The 21,980-nt window shown below is 41.8% G+C and overlaps 3 protein-coding genes across 6 annotated transcripts; 2 read left to right on the top strand and 1 right to left on the bottom strand.

The window, feature by feature from the left end:
• The first annotated feature begins 657 nt into the window (after positions 1-657).
• bet1l (Bet1 golgi vesicular membrane trafficking protein-like) lies at positions 658-2,922 on the top strand. 3 transcript variants are annotated; one of them, XM_077595942.1, is made up of 4 exons: positions 658-704; positions 1,014-1,099; positions 2,124-2,180; positions 2,286-2,922. In XM_077595942.1, exons 1-4 carry the CDS (start codon positions 683-685, stop codon positions 2,451-2,453), a joined length of 333 nt encoding a protein of 110 aa, XP_077452068.1. In that variant the 5' UTR covers positions 658-682; the 3' UTR covers positions 2,454-2,922. The 3 variants fall into 3 exon arrangements, with proteins under 3 accessions (XP_077452068.1, XP_077452067.1, XP_077452069.1); XM_077595941.1 differs by lacking the exon at positions 658-704 and adding an exon at positions 735-933; XM_077595943.1 differs by lacking the exon at positions 658-704 and adding an exon at positions 737-887.
• Positions 2,923-3,340: 418 nt separating this feature from the next.
• deaf1 (DEAF1 transcription factor) lies at positions 3,341-14,178 on the top strand. 2 transcript variants are annotated; one of them, XM_077595934.1, is made up of 13 exons: positions 3,341-3,770; positions 5,712-5,809; positions 7,362-7,485; positions 7,590-7,739; positions 8,025-8,164; positions 8,263-8,328; positions 8,863-8,898; positions 9,012-9,135; positions 9,221-9,349; positions 11,525-11,796; positions 12,454-12,552; positions 12,760-12,846; positions 13,382-14,178. In XM_077595934.1, exons 1-13 carry the CDS (start codon positions 3,590-3,592, stop codon positions 13,481-13,483), a joined length of 1,608 nt encoding a protein of 535 aa, XP_077452060.1. In that variant the 5' UTR covers positions 3,341-3,589; the 3' UTR covers positions 13,484-14,178. The 2 variants fall into 2 exon arrangements, with proteins under 2 accessions (XP_077452060.1, XP_077452061.1); XM_077595935.1 differs by lacking the exon at positions 7,362-7,485 and having other exon boundaries at positions 7,628-7,739.
• Positions 14,125-21,813, bottom strand: LOC144071108 (D(4) dopamine receptor-like). Its single transcript, XM_077595939.1, has 4 exons — positions 21,150-21,813; positions 20,010-20,122; positions 15,891-16,450; positions 14,125-14,548 (listed from the first exon to the last, which is right to left on the bottom strand). The coding sequence occupies exons 1-4, from the start codon at positions 21,390-21,392 to the stop codon at positions 14,316-14,318; spliced, it is 1,149 nt and encodes a 382-aa protein (XP_077452065.1). The 5' UTR covers positions 21,393-21,813; the 3' UTR covers positions 14,125-14,315.
• Positions 21,814-21,980: the final 167 nt, after the last annotated feature.

The raw sequence follows: 21,980 nt of genomic DNA, 5'->3' as shown, positions 1-21,980 counted from the left end.
GTCTCCTTGTGCCCTGTGATTGGCTGGCCACCAATTCAAGGTGTCCCCACCCTCTGGCCCTAAGTCACCTGGCTTCACCACCCCCCGCAACCCTAGTGAGGATAAAGCGGTTAAGAAAATGAGATGAGCGAGAGATAAAACACAAATAATGTTATAGCATTTGGTGGGAAGCGCCACTCTAGGTGATATCATTGGCTAAAAAATATTGGAATTAAACTTAGTTATAATATATATCACTCGCATAGATAACACAAAGAGCATGGTGGAGAAAAGTCGGTAACAGGAGCGTAATAAATGACGGCCATCTTAGTGCAGTGGACTTCTCTGTCGGACTCCTTAGTAGCAAACATAAGATAAATGATTTTTTCCACTAAAATAAACTGGGCAAAATCTTGAAGCATTATATTTTACTTTGGTTCGTAACAAATTGTATGAGCAGGCTGCAAGTTGAACAAAAAACACTTTTAACTGTGCACTTAATAAAATACAGCTCTGAAGTTAAAATAAAAAATGAAATGTTGGAAAATCGGTTGAAAATTGAGCAATTTATACTTATTTTAATTTACAGTAACTTTTTATTTTACGTTTTTAATCGAGTTGTTTGTGTGAGTGACGTCACTTAACCCCCTGTCGAATCAGGTTTGGTTCCGAGCGTGAATTCCAGCGTGACGTCACCCCCAACATGGCGGTAGACTGGAACCGAGGTATATGTACTATTTGTTTTAACACGTCCAACCCTGGAAAATAACATCGACGAAAAAAATATTTGAAAGAATTTTATACGTTTTCACTTAACGACTATTTAGTAGCCGGAGAATTGATATGTCGTTTTGTTTGACGTATAATAAGACTCGGAAGTTGACGTGTTCCTTACCATCTGACGAAGTGTTCGTATGCGTGCTTTGACCATCTATTATTATTTTTTAATAAAACGTATGATAGGCGTTTTATGTGCTGTGTTTCATACAATGACCGCTTGTGTCACAGAGTGTGTAACGTGCTTTTTCTGATAGGGCATGGCTCCGTGGAGGACATGCTGGACGCTGATAACAAGCGCCTGGCTGACAGTTTGGTCACTAAAGTGTCCCGACTCAAATCTGTAAGTAACTCATGCTTCAAGTCAACACACAAAAAGACGTATAGGAATTATAAGTGTCATTATTTTTTTTAACCAACACCATTCATTGAAATGTTTAGTTTAAATTTCATGGTGTCAACAAAAAAAGCAGAAGAAGCAGTAAGAATATCAATTGCACATATAATCAATATCAGAAAGACCAATTAACACTAATCCCCAAATGTTGTATAAAAGGTAGTAGAGCGATATAAGAGGTGTTTTCAGTATAAAAAAAAATACAGAATTTGACATTTTCACCACCTAAAGTGTATGCATACAAAGATTTAGACAAGTAACAATCTGAGTAAGGGTGAAGGCCCAAAAAAAAGCAAACTGCATGCTTGACTTTTTTCCTAGATTAACCCGATAGCATTTAAAAATCAACAAATTTAAAATATGTTCTCAGCTTCGATCTGTCACCTATTTTTTTATTTAATTTTCTGATCCGCTTTACCCTCACTAGGATTGCGGGGGGTGCTGGAGCCTATCCCAGCTGACTTTGGGCCAGAGGCTTGGGAGACCCTGAATTGGTGGCCAGCCAATCGCAGAGCACAAGGACACAAACAACCATTCACGCGCATACTCGTACCATGGGGCAATTTAGAGTGTACAATCAGCCTACCATGTATGTCTTTGGAATGTGGGAGGAAACTGGAGTACCTGGGGAAAACCCACACAGGCCTGGAGAACATGCAAACTCCACACAGGTGGACCGACTTTGATTTGAACCCAGGACCCCCACTGTGGCCAGTGCTAGCCATTCAGCCGCAGGGCCACCCTGATCTGTCACCTGTTCTATATTAAAAAGCACTTGCACAGCATTGCATTCAGTTTTCACTTGGAATTTGTTCAGGGTCTTAACTTTGAATCTGGTTGTCTCTGTTATGCTATCAAATTATTTATTTTGGTTCTTATTATCACCATCAATTTTTCCACATTGTTACTTATTTTTCTATTAAGTAATGCACTCTCTGCCGTTTTAACTTTGTGGAACCTTCTTTGACAGCTGGCATACGACATTGACAGAGAGGCCGAAGATCAGAACGACTATTTGGACAGCATGGTGAGTTCAAACCATTTATCGCCCAGTGGACGTAATGAACCTACTTTCAGGATCAAAGTGGCAAGGTAAGATAGAACTTTTTAAAATGTTTTTCCTGTCCAACAGGACTCCAATTTCCTTAGCACTACGGGCCTGCTGGGCGGCACCGTGAAGCGCTTCTACAACACGATACGCTCAGGACGTGACAATCGGCGCATCATGTGCTTCATTGCAATGGGCCTGATTGTCTTCTTCTTCGTGGTCTACTACACCTATACAAGAATGCGCCGCTGACCAGCTAGGTATCTCTGAGCCACTCCCGCACTTGAGGACCCCAGGACTGAATGGCAAAAAATGAAGCTGAGGCAAGGAGATGACCTGCAGGGAGCAGCAAAGGAATGGAGTTAGCTGGAACCAAAAGACTTAAAAAATGTTTATTTCCAATTAGATTTAACAAGAACTGATGACACAAGAACATCTGTGGGAGAAATGTGGATTATTATTTGGTCAAATTGAAGATTTTTCTGTACATATGTAGTTTCCTACTAATACATTCAAAGATCATTTGTAAAAGGGAGAGTTATTAATTGTATATGTTTTTAATTCCGCATATGGCAGGTGACTGCTACATATTTATTAATGTTTTTTGTTCAAACCAACATGAAAATGCTCATTTCTTGCCAGATTGTTGCTATAGTTACCTTCCAATTTAATTCTGCTCTTGTTTACATGACTCTTCAAATAAATAGTTTTTATTACTAAATTACTGATTATTTGCTTAATGTTGTTATTTTCTTATGTTGTATTCACCAATGTGTAATGCTTACTTTGTTATGATAAATTCAGTTTCCCCTTGTTCAGTAGTTTCTTGATTTAAAATTAATATTTCCTGCTGGTTTTTCAGCAAAACTAGTTTTAAAAGATGACAAGTGCTACAAACTTGCTGGATTTGAAGTTTGTCTGGTTCCCACTGGTACAGAAAGCATGCATATTTTGCAGGGGTTTTATAGAAAAGCAATTTCCATTGAGCTGTTATTATGCATCTGTCAACATCTTGAACAAGTGTAAAGCAAATCATGACCGAGTCATTCGTGTAAAGAAGCACTCAATTCGGTTGCACTCGTGTGCGCTCGGCTATTTCCGGCGTGTCATGACGTCGTCATTCGTGTAAAGAAGCACTCGATTCGGTTGAACTCGTGTCCGCTCGGCTATTTCCGGCGAGTCATTGTTTCGTAGACTTGTAGACAAACAAGCAGCGTGGAGGCCTTTCCCGTCGAGCAACATTGTTTTGTTTCGCACAACTGTGCATTTTCGTTCATTTTACCTGCGTAGAAAAGGCAATATCGGCCACATTGTGACGGTGTGCTTCCTCGGCGTTCCCCGTGGCTCTTCGGTGGCATTCGGCTCTCGTCGTGCCGTTCGCCGGAGGAATGGACGAAACGGAGTCAGCCACGAAGGCGCTCGGGCTGGATGAACCGCCCCAGCGGGCGGGCTCGGATACCGAGTCGGAGGCCGAAGTCTCCACGATGTCTGTGATAGCGGCCCCGGTAAACATCGACATGGGAGCCGAAGTGATGCCGAACGCCGACGAGGCCGAGTCGGCTTTCTCAGGCAAGTCGCCCAGTTCCGAGCGAGGAAGCAGGCCGCAAATTCCGCAACGTCACAGCAATAGTTGCGGCGCTAAAAAATAAAAAAAAGTTGAACCACTTTCTGCATAACTCTTCCACGTTGTAGTATTGTAACACAAAATAAAACGAATTAATTTAGTTTTTATTTGAATGAATTACAATGACCTCGTTGTCATTTTAAGTTAGTTATTTGTCAGTGGAAGTATTTCTATAGACACCCTTTACTTTTTCGGTGATTTATAAATACTATTGAAACTACCTTTAGTAAGTATATTGTTATATTTATCTATAGGCATCAGTAAGCAGCTGCAATTACATTTTTTAAAGAGAGGATTAGAATCTGGTTTTTAAAATATAATTTACCTATAAGTATTGGTGACCCGAGTGGTTAGCATGCCAGCCTCACAGTTCTGGGATTGAGGGTTCGATGCCAGTGTGGAGTTTGCATGTTCTCCCTGGGCTTTTGTGGGTTTTCTCTGGGTCCTCTATTTTTCTCCCACATACCAAAACATGCAGGGTAGGCTGGGGTGCTCAACTCTGGTCCTTGAAGGCCCCCATCCCGTCTGTTTTTCATGTCCATCAACTTATACCTCAATCAAATAACCAGGATCGTTATCAAACTTCTGGACAGCTTGTTGATGCGTTGATCATTTAATGGTGTGGTAGAAGAGGGAAAACAGACTGGATTGGGGGGATAGGCTCCAGCACCCCCCGCGATCCTTGTGAGAATAGCCAGTTCAGAAAATTAATGAATGACTGCGATAGATCCAATTTGAATAGTGTCTAAATTGTTTGGACATCAGTTGATTACATTGGCAGTGAAACCGGAATTACAGCAGAAAACCGGAATAAAGCCATTATGTCCACCAATACTGGAATGACCTCAAACAACTTTTATGTTTCAATCATTATCCACACCCCCTATCCTTACAAGGGTTTTGGGGGTGCAAGGCGCTATTGTTTAATTACGGGCAAACTGAACAGTTTGCTAGCCAATTGCAGAGCTGTACAAGCACTCATCCAACACACTCATTTTTAGACTTACATTTTGGAGTGATCACTCAATCTAATATGCATGCATTTGGGATCAGAGAGGAAACAGGATATATCTGGAGACAATCTAATCAGAACTTGCGAAATACAATTGGAAAGTTATAAGTTTTATAACTGAATGTTCTTACTCAATCACTTTTACTTTGAAGATATCAATTGGGTTTAATAAAAAGAGATGGAATGCACGATTCACGCTAATAATAGTCAATGTAATTCATTTAAGATTTGCCAAAAACAAGAATGCCTGTGTTGTTCCCTGTAATATTAGATAACTAACCGATGTTCACTGATTTGGTCTTTAGAACATAACAAATCTTCTTGCTCTAGCGTCACAGGGTCTCGTAAAGAAACCCAGTCATTTACTAATTAGATCAAGAGTTCATTGCCATCTAGAGTAAATTAGCCTCATGCTTTGTCTGTAATGGTTAAACAAATACGATAAATAAAAAGGCTGCTTGACTGAACCATTTCCACACTGAATTACTACTTACCTGTAATTACATTTTTATTATAATCCTGAAAAAAATGTTGTCCAATCACGTTTATTTTGAAATTCCCCAATCTATGATAAGGAATTGAAATACTGCAAAAAAAAAAGGAATTAATGCGATTAGATGCACTGGGTGGGAAATATTTAGGTTTACAAATGTCCTCTACAGAGGACAAATTTGAACTACTGGTAGTCAGGAGGATAAATATAATTAGATTTAACTTCTCTGATGCAAACTATTTAATGGTACCATTCCTTTGTTTTTAGTCTACATCATGAAATAATGTTCGTGTGATATCCAAACCACAAATGTCATTGTGTTGTGAGGTGTATTTAACTTTTAAAGTACACTTTTTGTGATTTTATTATGTCCTTGTATAGAAGTGTCCACAGTAGCGGTGGAAGACGTTCAGGCTACAGACGACAGTGTTTTCACCAGCCCGGTGGACGGAGTGGAAACCCTTCCAGAACACGTTTTGGTGCAGCATCACACACGCACTTACACACAAATACATACAGTTCCATATTTGTTCAATTTTCGAATACCATACGTATTTCATGCCTGTCAACTTATACGGTTTTTGATCATTTCAAATTGTGTACCCCGTATAACAACTTTTGTACGGGATTTATGTTAAGTACGTTTTTGTAAAACCGATCTCGTTTTACCCATTTCGGCTCTGATCTGGATTGTCTCGGTTACGGGTAGCAGATGAAAACATCATCGTCGACTGCTAATTGTAATGTCATGCTTTAAGCATGATATGCGTATGAGCATTCCCCTTTCACCTGTCTGCCTTTTCACTATATAAATATAGCGCATCAGAAAATTTGGTGAACATTTTAGACTTTTACGTGCGCCCTCTGTGAGTAAATATGTGCCGCGTTGCATTTGTACGTTTATTTTTTTATCGCTTAATAAGGGGAATTGCAATCATTAATACGGGGAGCAATTGGCCAAAGTTGACAGGTATGATATTTGTTTGAATACTTTTGCAATTTGAATGTTTAAAATAGGGACCGTATTGATTATGGATAGAAGTTAAAAAAAAGAATAATTGAGTTCAGGCTTTCTTTAGATTTACATTTCTGTGATGAGACATATTGCAAGTTGTTGAAGCTTCTTGGAAAGCTTACAGATGTTTTTCCCCTCAAAATCCTGGTAAACATACAAACGTTTCTTGACCACCCTTTTGCCTTGGTTCCTTCTCTTTGTTGAATAGAGGCCTGTTTTTCTTTAGATGTAATTTGTGTCATCCTGAAAAACTTGTGACTGTGGTTCTGGTCATTTATGTAAGACAGCCACTCCTGGGAAGGTTTTCAGCTTTCATGTTTTGTCTAATCCTATTTGTGCCTACTAGAATTTTTGAAGAAACTGATTTTTTTTCATGGATTGGCCATACACACAGCTATCTCTGAACTCACTCCTTTCAAAAAATTGCTCAGGCTTGAGAGTGTGTATCAGGAAAGCTAGGGCTTGTTGCTTATCTGAGAATATACTGCACCCACTGGTAAACCTATTTGACATGTAGCAATAAAAAATACTGAAAATGTGGATGAATCTGGTTAGTCATATTGGACTGTTATTATTTTGAATACCATTGTGTAAACTGTAAACACTACATACATGTACACTGTCCATTTTCTGGACAATGAATTGCAGTTTTTTCATTTGGATAAGACTAGTAATACTCAAGTGCGACTGTTGTGTTTTTTTCTGTCTGACCACAGACACTTTGTTATGTTATTTTTTTAGGCTGAAAAACGGTTAGTCTAACACAGTGGTTGGAAAACTTTTGACAGAGAGAGCCATAAACAATTCATATTTTGAAATGTTATTCCTTGATAGCCATATTGAGAATTTAAAAGTAAAAATACATGAAAATGTGTGCGCTTTTTAGTCATTTCACCACTTTTAAAGCATAAAAAGTCTCTGGGTGCAACTTTTTGTGCAATGTATACTCAGGTGCGACTTATAGTCCGAAAAATAGGGTACATATGTGTATTTCAATAGAAGTTTGCGTGTGATAGAGTGGAAGGAGCAATCTTGAGCTTGGTGAAGGTCTGGGTAGCCCGAAGACAACACTGATGGTTGTCCACGCTGAGTCCGATATTGTAGAAGACAGACTCAAGTCCAACGCTACCATCTCAACAGGTGTCGTTTAGTTTTTGGGTGTGCATGTGTAGTTTTGTAATTATCTGTGTTTCCTTTTAAAATAATATATGTGCCTCACTAAGTCAGGGTGTTTTATTGTCCAGGACTGGTGACTCCACCCAACCTTCTGACTCCTCCACAGGACAAAGACCGCAACTCAAAGTACAACTGGGATCCATCTGTTTACAACAGTGAGCTTCCGGTGCGATGCCGGAACTCCAGTGGCATCCTTTTCAAGAGCCGCCTTGGTTCAGGTGATCACATGACCCACAAACTTGTATTATCCCAAAATGGAGGTATGCGATTCAAAATTGTGGCAATGATATACAAACCTGTAGGTAAACAACACAGCGTTGAGTGAAGACTCAACATTTTTAACAATTTTTGTATGCAACTGTGTGCTATAGGTTATGGGAATTCTTTGGATCTGTAGCATCATGGTGGTCCATTTTATACATTTGTACCCACTATGTCATGATTTGCTGTATCCACATGACCTCGTGTAGTTTAGCTAACCAAATGTTGTTTGTTGTGTTCAGGTGGTAAAGGTCGCTGCATCAAACACAATCAACAGTGGTTGACACCCACAGAGTTTGAGGGACTGGCGGGTCGTGCCAGCAGCAAAGACTGGAAGAGGAGCATTCGATATGCAGGAAGGCCTCTGCTCTGCCTCATACAGGTCCAAACATTTCTACTGTCTAACCACTTACATTAATGAGTAATCACAAGACTGGGACTGTGTGGTCTAATTCTTGGACGGCTCATGACTACGTACAGGATCGCATCCTGAACCCTCACGCTGCCTCGTGCACATGTGCAGCCTGCTCTGACAGCATGATCTTGGTGAGCCGCTGAAGTATCATTATATTCACTCAAATTTCACATGATGATTTATGGGGCGGGGCAGTCTTACGGATGAGTGGTTAGCGCGTGGGCCTCACAGATCTGGGGTCTTGGGTTTGATCCCAGGTGAGTCCTTCTATGTGGAGTTTGCATGTTCTCCACTGGCTTGCGTGGTTTTTCTCTGGGTACTCCGGTTTCCTCCCACATTCCAAAAACATGCATGGTAGGCTGGTTGAACACTCTAAATTGCCCCTTTGTATGACTGCGACCGTAAATGGTTGTATGCCCCCTCGGGCCCTGCAATTGGCTGGCCAGCAATTCAGGATGTCCCCCGCCTGGTGCCTGAAGTAACCTGGAATAGGCTCCAACACCCCCTGTGACCCTTGTGAGGATAAGCACTTCAGAAAATGAATGAAAAAAACGTGATTTGTTCCAATTGCCCTTCCTGGCAATTCATTCCCTGTATATTATTTATTCTGCTACCTGATATTCTCAATCATGCACATATGATATTTATTGTGTTTCTATTGCAAGGATGGAGACTCCATGGAAGAAGAAAATATCACAATGGTATTTTTCACTTACTTTTACTATAAATCTTTTGACTCTTGTTGGATTGTTTGTGTGTACCTAATATTGTGACTGTTTGACTCAAGTTTGAATCAACTTGTTATCGTCTTTAGAACGGACCAGTACGTCTCTTTGTCCCATACAAGAGGAGGCGTAAAGACACAGATCCATCGCCCGTTACCATCAAAAAAGAAACTCAGGCCAGCAAAAACATCACATTGACCCCAGGAACCACATGTGAGTTCAATCCCCAATGTCCACTCTCTCCCAGTGCGGTCACATGCAATCATACAAAAATGGTGTTCTCATGATTCTCCCGCAGTTACAGTGTCACCCGTTGGTCAGATCACCCCGTCAGGCACGTTGACATTCGAACGCTCGCCCACTGGCGACGCCGCCACCATTATCTCAGATCCCTCCGCACAGAGCGAGGTGTACGCGGACACAACAGGTAGAGTATAATGATTATGAATGCCATTTGTGAGACAAGTACCTCTAGATACAATCCATCTATCATATATTGTACTGCATTTTTTTACCGATTCACCAAAATTATAATTTATTCATCTTCCGTACCGCGCATCCTGGTAAGGGTTGCCGGAACCTGTCCCAGCTGACTTAGACCAAAAGGCAGATTACACCCTAGACTGGTTGCCAGTCAGCCGTAGGGCACACAGAGAGACAAACGACCATTCGCACTCGCAATCATACCGCCACCAGCGGGAATCGAGCCCGCGCTGAAGTCAAACAAGTGAACCACTACTCCATCAGGCTGCTACAATTACAATTCAATTAAATACAATACAGTACAATAACAGCATCAGTCACATTGAAGATTGAATATGCTTTCATTCATTTTCTGAAGTGCTTATCCTCACAAGGGTCGCTGGGGGTGCTGGAGCCTATCCCAGCTAACTACGGGCACCAGGCAGGGGACACCCTGAATCGGTGGCCGGCCAATCGCAGGGCAGAAGGAGACGGACAACAATTCAAGCTCAGACTCATGCCTAGGGGGCAGATTTAGAGTTTTCAGCCAGCCTAACATGGGATGTGAGAGGAAACCCGGAGAAACCCCACTCAAGCCCGGGGAGAACATGCTTTCTCCGCTACGACACCATTACACTAAGGGTGAAACTGTACTGTGTGTGGTTGCAGACTCAGAATTAAAAATGGCTCCATCTTGCCTATGTGCAACTGGAGTTTGTATGGAATGGATAGGGGACAGGAAATCTAGGAATTGTACTTGAACTCACGGCCCAATGACCTAGACGTGGGTAATTGGAAGAAAATGTATAGCTAGACAAATGGATGTTCTCCTGCAGTGGAGCACTTCTATAGGGTACTGCGTACAGAACATCATTCCTTTAGAAGACGCCTCGTCCTGATAGGTTACAGTCTCATTGTAATGAGATCTCGGGAGGCACCAGTCATGGACACGTGTCCCCTTGCTGAACGCCACTTGAATAATGAGATGTCATCTCATCACATTGCAAAGTGGACGACCCATATGAAACCTAACCTATATGAAAGATATCGGCGAATACCACAAGTTCAGAAGCAGAATTGGGTTTTGACTTTTAACAAACTACAAACAATTCTCTAGTCATTTTGTGGTTCAGGGTTCAAGGAATTGACTCGGTCTAGCAAATCTTTGAGTAGAATCTTTGTGCAAAAATTGTGTTAATACACCACCAAAGCATTGCTTTTCTGTGTTCCCGGTACTGATATTTTGCTTGAAAAAGCCCTTTCACACCATCCTTTTAAAAGAAAATGTAGGTCTTTATGCGTAAAATGTTGGAGCTGACTTGGAGAATGTATTAGTACATTGCTTGAATTTTTAGGGTTGTTTTTCCTGCCAGGAATGTCTGAGGGAGGGTATTGATTTAATGGATGATTTAATGCTGGACATCTGGTCAGGTCAGTGTGTTTGATGCCAAGAAGGGTACAGTTGCCAGAAGGTAGGTCAGCCAGCTTGGAGGCTGACACTTGAACCTGGATCCACTCTGGCCCAATTCACGCTATATCTCCATCAAATTGTAAAATTGAGAAAGTAGTCTAGTAGTTAAGTCAGAGATTCTTTTCTAAAGACATGACATGCATGAGGATAATTGCTGGAAATGTGCGTAGACTGGGGACTAAGTAAAAAGCTGATTTTTCAGTGATTGAAGGGTCAACGGTTGAAATCTCTGCACAGGCAAGTATCAAAGTTTCCTTTGGCACGACACTGAATCATAAATTACTCCCAGATCAGTGTTGTAAATGGGAATGTGTTCTTAACCTTCTTATCTAGTTTGAAAAAAGAACTATTTTTAAAAGGTTGTTTTTGTACATGAGTGCCGAGTTTCGTGGTCTGGTCCTATGAGTTGACTAGGGGGAGGGGTGTTTTGTTTCTAGTATTTGAACATTTAGGCTGAATATCAAATGTTATTAGCACCTTTTTTATATCAGTCATAAATCAAAGTAAAGGAAAATATTCCATTAAGTAAGTAAGATAAGTAGAGTTCAGAGCCTGACAACCTTGTTGATGATGAGCGGAAGTTCCTCAAAATTTCATAACAACTTGAGGGTAAAGTTTACGTGTAGACCTCGGATATGTCTTAAGATTTCTCTCTTTCTGTCTTCCCAGTGTTGACAGCCTTACCGGCATTGGCACTGTCTCCCCAGGCTAAGATGGCAGTGACATCCCCCTCAGCCTCACTGATGAGTACGCTGGAGATGAGGCCAATAGTGGGGCCAGTGGCCGGGGCCACCATGGCAATGGGGCCCCCGCTCTTGAGTGAGAGCCCAAAGAACACCTGGGTGTACCTGGAGGAGATGGCCAATACCCTCATGAGCAATGTGCAGAATCTCAAAGTCCTGATTGAACAGGCCAAGAGGGAGAATAAAGTACACAAGGAAGTAAGCATGTAGCATCAACACACCCTAAAACAGGATAATAACCACCCACAGGGCAATCACACGCATTAAAGCACACACACTAAAGATAACCATTCACAACGTGAAAAGAATCACTCTCAACATGGCCCGCATGGAAGAATAAATGCTCAAATTTGACACGATTATCATAGTGTATTGAATTGAATTGAACTGAATTGAATGCTTTTATTGTCATTATACAAGTATAATAAATATACTGTAATCCCTCGAATATTGCGGTTAATGTGGACCAGGCATGGCCTTTATAATCGAAAAACGGCGAAGTAGGGTCACCTCTATAAAAAATGAATAAATTACTTCAGTGGTGAGTCCTAGTAGCAAGATTGGCTTCTGGTTATGAGTTTCAGCGTGGATTTTCACATTTTTATGAACTTTAAAAAAAAATATATTTTTTTTTTCAGTGCTGAGTTCTCCGTCTTCCGCCTTTTTCCTAGTAGCAAGCAGAAGACAGGGGAGTGGCTTCCTCTTGCGAGTTTCAGCGTGGATTTTACATTTTTATCAACTTTTTAAAAAATCTGCAGAAATCTGCGATGCAGTGAAGCCGTCATATTCGAGGGATTACAGAACCTTCTACCTTGAGTACAAAGACCTCATTGGCTGTGCTTTTTTTCTGTTCAGTGTGTTGTCAGTCAGTCCTTCCAGAACCAGATTACATTCCAGACATCAGATGATTCTCAAACCAAACGCAGCACGGACATAACAGAGGTTATCCTTAATGTAGGTTTTTTTCATTTTTTAAAATTATTTTTAAATGTCCCCGTTGCTCAGCAACTCATCCAGAATTATCCAGAGTGATCTTGTATTTCTGTGTTTCCTATGTTTATACTAAAGCACCATGCATCCATTATCAATGCGTGTTTTTGTGATTATTTGAGATCTAATTAGACATCATCATCCAATGTGTCAAAATTTGTTGTCTTGCAGATGTGCGAGAATTGTGGCCGCTTGGCCCAGAGCGAATGTACGGGTTGTCGGAAAGTCAACTACTGCTCAACCTTCTGTCAGAGGAAGGTGAGTGAAGTTCATATGTACTGTATTTTCTGGACTATAAATCACACTTTTTCATAGTTTGGCTGAGAATGCAACAAACACTCAAGTGTGACTGGTACCTCTTTTGTTTTTCCCTGACCACTATGCTGTTTTTTTTAACTATACCTATTTGAAAACTGTTATGGTAACAATTGCCCATATATTCTGTTGTTTTCCATTTCACTATTGTTACTTCAACATATGCTTGTTCTTAGTTTCTGATCAAATAAAAACCACCCTCCTTTAAATTGAATAATTCAAAGATAAAGATGTACACTTGTAAGTGCTGGTGTGGTGTAAAATGTTAATAAAATTCCCAATAGTTAAAAAATATATTCCAAGATATATTTTTATCAATTAATTGGTAATCAGTAGAGGAGGGCATGTCCAAATTAGTGAAATTAAATCTAACCATGTAAAAATATGTCTGTGTGTGACCTTCTGTACTTGCTCTGCACTTTGATGTAACAGCGAGGGAAATTAATATGATAAAATCAAAAGTTGTGTTGCTGCACAGGACTGGAGGGAGCATCAAAATGCCTGCTGTCAATCAGGAGGAGGCGGGGTTATCCCAGAGGATGAGCCAATGGCATCTGTTGGCATGGACAAAATTAAATAAAAAGGACACCCCCTTCGACTTGAATTCTCCATTGATGTCAAGATGTCTACTGATTAAACCAAAGAATATTTATTTTTATGTAATTCTTCACAGAATGAATTTTCACTATTATAATATGATTATTATTAAATCCATTTTGTATTTTGTTTAATACCAGAGTGACTTTTTCTCCCTTACATCAGTTGATTCACGTTCAGTGTTTAGGATATTAAAAGCTTAGTGGAAAAGGTCTGTTAAAACCCAATTGCTTTAAAAAAATCTTAATATATTTGAGCAATAATTTAAAACACACACATATATTTTAAATACTACACATCCATATTTTCATCTATCAGTTCTTTCCATTGTTCAAAGGCTTCTCTAGTGCATATTCTTCTTTTGTTTCTAAATTTGTCATGATGGGAAAATCTTGAGTCAACCATTGAGAGCTGCGTTTGACATATTCCCCCCCCCCCCCCCCCCCCAAATGTTTCTTTAATGTCTAATGCGATATCAGGATTTAAAATATTAAATATTGGTCTTCTACAGATTGATTTCATTTTTGTCATTTTCTTACTGATGTCTTGACTTCCGTTTTATTTTTATCATCAGAAACATTATACATTGTTTTTTAGATGAACAGGAAGAAAGACAAATGCGGATTTGCGATGATTGCTTTTATTGTGAAGAGAATTAAAATTACAAAATGAAAAGGCGCACATCTCCATTGTTTCACTTTTTTCCTTCAACTCCAGCTTGTTTGCATCAAAACTTGCAAAGTAGGAATTCCAGACAGGAAGCGCTAGAAGCTAGAAAGTGGAAGAATATTCCATCTTATTAAAAAAAAAAAATCCTAACCCGCTGATGCGGCGTGGCAACGGAAGGTACAGCACTGTCGCAGAAAGTTTTTGAAAAAGCGTCGGAACTCCGTGTTAAAGACGGTGTAAATGATGGGATTGAGCGCGCTGTTGACGTAACCGAGCCACGTCGCCACACTCATGACGGCGGGCGGTATCTCGCACGCCTGGCAGCGAGCGCGCACAATGTGCAGCACGAAGAATGGCGTCCAGCACAACAAGAACACACCTAAGGGACAAAAATGAAAACAGGTGAGTAAAAAAATGGCGTTTCACAAAGGCTTTCTTTCCCCAATGAAGTGAACGTTAATGTCTGCTGTTCTGCAAAAAAACTCAATTTTTCATGCAATTAAAAAATTGAATTTATTCATTAATTTTCTGACACGCTTTATCCTCACAAGGGTCGCAGGGGGTGCTGGAGCCTATCCCAGCTGACTAGGCAGGGGACACCCCGAATCGGTTATCTTGATTTCATGATAGACTTCCTCTCACGGTGATAATTGAACAGGTCAATTAACAGAAACTAGAATTAAAGTGGTTTCCCGGGACCACTTTAAGGTTCCGTATGACGTCTGGGGGAAACCTTGATTTCCAACATTTCATACCTTCTGTGTCAGGTGAGTTCTTGAAATTTCCATTACATATTTTACATAGGGCCTGGCATTTGAGAAGCATTTACTTGATAATTGGCTTTGGGGATTAAAGGCCTGTAGGATTAGCCTTTTCGTGCTACAGCACTTCTATGCATTAGCGCCGACGATGACGACTATTCACGGGCGCACATTGATGGCTTGAACACTCATCGCAGGTGGAGGTGAGGCGTCTGTGCCACAAAGATGGAGGGATGACATTCAGTAGCTTCTATACGCAGGCACTAAACCTTTTCTGTCATTAACACTGAGTGTGGAAAATTGACGGTTTAGTTTCTGCCTTGCATTTCATGTCCATGACATTTACACAGAACAGTGAGAGAGAATATTCATTCGTTTTCCATATGACTTACCCTCACACGGGTCAGGGGGTGCTGGAGCCTATGATAATAAAAGTGATATTTTTATAAGCAGAGTGGAAACTACTACAGTATTAAGTAGTATTGAGGTAATATCAACTAGATTTGTAGTTGCTTATCATGTTGAGTACTTATTTATTGATTTATTACTTAGTCATAGTTTATCTCATCTCTCATGTTCTGAACCGCTTTATCCTCACTAGGTTCGCGGGGGGGGGGGGGGGGGGGGGGCTGGAGCCTATCAGTAGTATTAAGGTCATATCAACTAGATTTGTAGTTACTCATCATGTTGACTACTTATTTATTTATTTATTTATTACTTATTCATAGTTTATCTCATCTCTCATCTGTCGGATTGCCCACTTTGACAAATATGTACTTATAAAATATATGTATTTAATCATTTATGTACACTATATTGCACAACCGTATTATTAACTTTAATAAATACCCTCACAAGGGGATTATTTCAATTAACTACGGGCACGAGGTGGCCAGCCAATCGCAGGGCGATCCCAAAAAACAATCTACTAAAATGTCATAGTATATTATTCGTCCTCACCTACAACCACAGGTAGCACTTTCATGGCCTTCCTCTCTCGGGTGTTGATCTTAGCTCGGCTTCTCCGCCTTGGCTCCGGTTTGAACTTCATCTCGGCGAAGCTCACTGTCGGCACCCGGCTCGGGGGCGGGAACGCGGCGGTCCCGGTCGGGTCCGGTTCTTCCGCCGGCTCTCTCTCTATAACGGGCGGCAAAAGCGGCGGCAAGCCGGCAGGCAGGGAGGCGGCATTGGCCTCGTGGAGCTTGCGGCAAGCCTGGATGCTCCTGCGAAGCCTGGCCTTGCGCGCCTCCTCCCAGCGCCGCAGCCCGCGGAACATTCCACAGTAGAGCAGCAGCATGATGGGACACGGGATGAAGAAGGAGCACACGGAGGAGTAGAGCACATAGTCGGCGTTCTCCAGCTTGCACTCGCCAGGATGGCGGCCCGCCACGTTGTTGATGCCTAGCATGACAGGAGAGGCCACCGCCAGGGCCAGCACCCACGTGGCCAACAACAAGACAGTCTGCCGCAAGTCCACGTGCTTGCGGTTGTAGTTGAGCGGGATGAGGACCGCGATGAACCTGCAGACCAGCACACCATTGTAATCACTGTTCTTAGGCTTCACCATAGTCAGTTTTTGAGTTTCTTTAATCGCCCGAGTGAAGGCAAGCTATCTCTGAGTTTATTATGCCAAAAAATGCAGATAAATTAAGATACTTCATGTCATGTTCTCTCTTTTTTGTCAATGTGTGTGAGAACAAACTTATTATCAGAGAACATACTGACCCAGATAACATTTTTTTCCGCAATTATTTTAAAATGTTTAATACTCTTTTCGCACCCTCCTTTTTCCCCCCAAAAAGTACTCAGTGTGGTGCACTACAATAAATGACATTGTGTTTTTGAGTTAGAATTGTTTTTGACAAGCAATGAACTATATGGCTGCAATTCAGAGATGTCTATCCTCGACAATGGGGTTGAAATGGTACTCGGACGTTTCGTCGAAAGACGTTTGGTCCCCGGACTTTTGGTCGACCGGACGTTTGGTCGACCAGACGTTTGGTAGACCGGACGTTTGGTAGAACGGACGGTTGGTAGAACGGCCGTTTGGTCGCCGGGTTGTTACTGCTGAAACCAGCTCTCAAAATTATAATCATGAGAGAGAGAGAGAGTTTAATATCTAAATATCTAATATCAAAATATCAACAGTAAACTCTCTGTCATAATTTGACAGCAAGCGAACCCGGCGACCAAACGTCCGTTCTACCAAACGTCCAGTGGACCAAACGTCCGGTGGACCAAACGTCCGTTCTACCAAACGTCCGTTCTACCAAACGTCCGGGGACCAAACGTCTTTCGACGAAACGTCCGGTCACGGGTTGGAATGAGCGATTATTTGCTATCAGGCTTCCCAGGTAATGTGTATTGGACCTTTATCGCTGTCAATGGTAGTGAAAGAGTCCTCTGCCCCCCATCGCCATGTTTATCAAGTAATGGATCAGATACATTACTCCATCTTGAAATCTGTCATTTTATAAATGTTTTGGCCAGAGGGTAAAATGGAAATGTTTCCTGTTCAATTCTGTTTTCTTTTTTAATTTGCCATATTGCTGCAGAGGGCGCTCTGGGCGTATGTGGTACCGGACCACCCTGATAAAGGCCATTTGGTCCACGTACAGCCAGCGTCCGGTCTGTATTGTCGACAGGCATGCTGAAAGATTTATCTTATTTAAAGCTAAATCGTGATTTGCGACAACCTGATTTTGAAATTGCAAAACTTCAGATTTTTTTCATGACTTCTGACTGACACAGGATCGAAGCGTTATTTTAAAATTCATAATAGAGACGCTAGCAAGAGACAAGCCTGGGCTTCTCTGCACCTGAGTCCTGCGCTCACACTCATGCCTAGGGGCAATTTAGAGTGTTCAACCAGCCTACCCTGCATGTTTTGGGGATGCGGGAGGAAACCGGTGTACCCAGAGAAAACCCACACAAGACTGGGGAGAACATGCAAACACTGCACAGTGAGGATCAACCTGGGATTGAACCCTCGACCCCAGAACTATGAGGCCGGCGCGTTAGCCGTTCAGTTGGTGCTCCGCCTGGATTAGGGTTAATTAGTCCAAATTACAGGTGAAGTCATTAGATAACGACGCCTCTGTTTTTTGTTTTGTTTTTTTAACTACATTTAGACAAATGAAGGACTGGTTGCCACCCAATCATGGGGCCATATAGACAAACAAATATTGACGAATAAGTGTTCAGCTAACCTTTTTTTTATTAGAATGGATGACAAATTACAGTAAAAATCAAACAAGAACCAAGACCATTTTAGATATATTATTTAGATTTTTTTTTATAAATGGATTAAAAGAACTGGATTAAAATCCCTGAATATTCAGTTTTTTATAGATCTAAAACAATGTTTATTTTAGCTTTTTTAATATATTTTTAGATTTTACAAAATGATTTTTGAACTAAAAACAGAAAAAAATGATTAAAAAATACAATTATTGATTTAAAAGGGGAAAATCAGAAAATTTTATATACATCTATACTCTTCATTTTAATTTGATCCTAAAACAGAAAGTCGGCACTCATGATTTACTTTCCCGGGCCACACAAAATGATGCAGCGGGCCAGATTTGGCCCCAGGGCCGCCACTTTGACACATGTGCCTTAGTCCCTCAAACTCCCCCAATGATGCTCATCTGTCCTATTGGTATTTATCATCTGCTTGGCCACTGTCCGTCTGCGCCATAATCACATTTTCTGGCATAAGTGGTTAAGATTGGAGGCGCTTTTTTAGGTCCCCAGGCCGAGCGCCATCCCTCAACATGGCTGTAATCTCATTTCGCGCTCGCTATGTTTTTACAGGAAAAACATCCGAATGTTTTGGGGGCGGGCTGGGGCATATTTGCCGCCCCACCCCACCGCTACCAGCAAACGGTCTGCTTTGCAAATTCATTTAAGTGCAGCTGGTTTGCTTTGTAAGAGTCCTGATGGAATTGGATAAATAATAATACAGAATGTCAGTTCTGTATTCGCTCAGAAAATAAATGCTTTCTATTGTTGACCAAAACACTTCGCTTCTCTCCTAGCGCCACAAAAGTTATAAAACACTGCTGCAAGGATTTTTATTGACAATGTCATAATATATATAATAGTGCCCTAAAGGAGGAAGCAAGTGACAATGGACAGGTTTGTTGTACATTAGGTACACATTTATGTCTTTAAAGTTGTTTACGTTTGTTTATTGTGCCCTATGACTGACTAGCAACCAGTCCAGGGTGTAGTCTGCCTTTCACCCGAAAGTCAGCTGGGATAGGCTGCAACACCCCCTGTGACCCTGATAGGTGGTCTTGAAAATGAATGAATGAACATTTATTTGATATGCAGCACGGTGAGCAAGTGGTTAGCACGTTCGCCTCAATATTCAGAGATCTAGGGTTCAATCGCTGGTGGGTTCCTTGACAACCCGTGCCTTCGTGCTTTTTCTCTGGGTACTCCTGTTTCCTCCCACGTACCAAAAACATGCATGCAGATGACTGAGTGATCACTCAAAATTGTCACTAGGTATGACTGTGAATTGACTGTAATTGGTTGTACGTTTCTTTGAGCCCTGGGATTGGCTGCCATCCAATTCAGGGTGTACATATTAGCTATTGTGTGGTCATAGTTGGCTGTGATACGCTCCGGCACCCCTGCAACTCTTGTGATGTCATTTGAATTCCAATTCTTATCGAATCCCTGGATATATCTGACTCCATCAATACTCAGAACAGAAAAAAAATGAATTCCTTATTTTATTTGAGTGTGGTGTTTATTAATCCAGGATTGGAGTTAAACCGGGTGTTGTGTTTAACTGGGGCTTATCCTCAATAGTTTTCATGCTTAGACTGAAAAGGAATTTTCTCTGTTTTGCTCTTTTTCTGGCTTTCATTCTGTGTTTTTTGGTAAGCCACTTGTACAACTGCAGTTAAGTTTTTGGTGTATAATTAACTGACAGCTTTCAACTTCCCTTTAAACTAAGGAGAGACAAATTGACCAGCCACAAACACCCGCAAAATCTAGTGCTCATAGCTCAAGTTTCTGCCCAAAAGTCATTGGAAAGTTTTAATTGAGGTCACTTCCACATACCTGTCGACGCTGATGGCACACAGGTTGAAGATTGAGGCTGTGCACAGCATGACGTCCATGCTCATCAGGGCATCACACACACCGGTGCCCAGTGTCCACATGCCTCCCTGGAACTGGAACACACACATACACACGGTCAGTAGGGAGCACGCAAGACACTGTTCGCCAATACATAACATTAAAAAAACTAGCTTTTACAGGAAATGTACAACAATCAACAATCTGTGCACCATTTTGTTTGAGTCTTTTGAGTAAAGGTCAGCTGTACTAAACAGAAGTGTATTGGTGCCACGACAATAGGAAAAAAAACAATTTTATGTTGCACAGTAAAGTATAAGTAAAATTTTACTTCTAAATTTGGCAAAATAACCATGCGATTTCCTTCAATTCAGGTCACAGGGAGGTACAGTATTATATGGCTATTGAAGGCTTGAATCTTTAATTGTTCTTTTATGGAATTAGCTGAAATAGAAATTCCTGATTTGAAAAAAATGATAATTACAATGGATTAAACAATCTGGCAAAGTTTTGCTTGCATTTGTAAACATTTGTTTCCATGATAGCGGCCCGGCGACTGAGTGGTTAGTGCGTCTGCCTCACAGTTCTGGGGTCCTGAGTTTGAATCCAGGTCAGTCCTCCTCTGTGGAGTCTGCCTGTTCTCCCCGGGCCTGCGTGGTTTTTCTCCGGGTACTCCGGTTTCCTCCCACATCCCAAAAACATGCAGGATAGGCTGGATGAACACTCTAAATTGCCCGTAGGTATGAGTGTGAGCGTGAATGGTTGTTTTCGTCCTCGTGCCCTGCGATTGGCTGGCCACTAATTAAGAGTGTCCCCTGCCTGGTGCCTGATGTCAGCTGGGAGAGACTCCAGCACCCCGTGACCCTTGTGAAGATAAGAGGTTCAGAGAATGAATGTTTACATGGTCTAGAAACAAAATGAAGGAGAAAGTTATGGGTTGGGGTGGTCCGGTGAATGTGGTTAGCGTGTCGGCCTCGCAGTTCTGGGGTCTTGGGTTCGAATCCGGGAAGATAAAAGCGGTTCAGAAATAAATGGGTTGTGTTAGACAAATAATAGTTCAGTTGTTTGGTTAAATAACAGTGGAAGGAATTGGTAAAAGTTACAATTGATAGAAGTCATCACCTCGGAATAGACAAAAAGCGGCAGCACGAGCACTGCAAGCAGCAGGTCGGCCACCGCCAAGCTCACGATGAAGTAGTTGGTGGTGGTCTTGAGGGCTTTCTCGGTCAGCACGCTGATGCACACAAGCGCGTTCCCAGCGATGATCACCACGATGAGCAGCACGCCCAGCAGCAGCGCCGCCACGTTGTGCCCAGCCGCAAGGGGAGGAGAGCCCACGGGAGTGGCGTTGCCCGTCATCTCCATCCTCGCCGCCTCCACCACCGCGGCGGCGGAGGCCCCTCTGCTGCGTCCCCGGGGGCTCTCATGAAGGACGGCGCGGGTGGTGCTTGAGCTCCATGCCGTTGAGAAAGTACTCCGATTATTATTAGATGAAAAAAATCACCCAAAATATCCTCGTGGGCTCACTGGTGTAGTTCAAAAGGAACATTTTGACCGAGAGAAGTTGCGGGGAGTGAAAAAAAAGCTCCAGAAGACTCACGCTTCATGGGCTGAAAGTGCCCGGTGGAAAGTGCGCTCAACTCGGGTGTTATCTGTCGAGTCAGCCGCCGGCCACCGATGCCAGGGAGGCCAAATTAGCCGATTAAAGCCTCTTAAGAGTAGTAATTTGCGGCTGTCCTTCAGCCCTTCCACCCACTTGCAAACCCGCGCTCATGCACGCACATGCAGACACTCGCAGTGCGCATGCGCCCGTTTCAGTGCAAACCCACGACAACTAGGGAATGGCACATGCTTTATACTTTACTCTTTTAATCTTATTTATTTTATTGACTTCATAATGCAATGGAAAACACAGGCCATTTGTTTGGGTACTACTGTAAGATTGTTTCTAGT

The sequence above is a fragment of the Stigmatopora argus genome, chromosome 3 (assembly GCF_051989625.1).
Source record: "Stigmatopora argus isolate UIUO_Sarg chromosome 3, RoL_Sarg_1.0, whole genome shotgun sequence".
NCBI lineage: Eukaryota > Metazoa > Chordata > Actinopteri > Syngnathiformes > Syngnathidae > Stigmatopora > Stigmatopora argus.
This window is presented reverse-complemented; position numbering and strand designations above follow the sequence as displayed.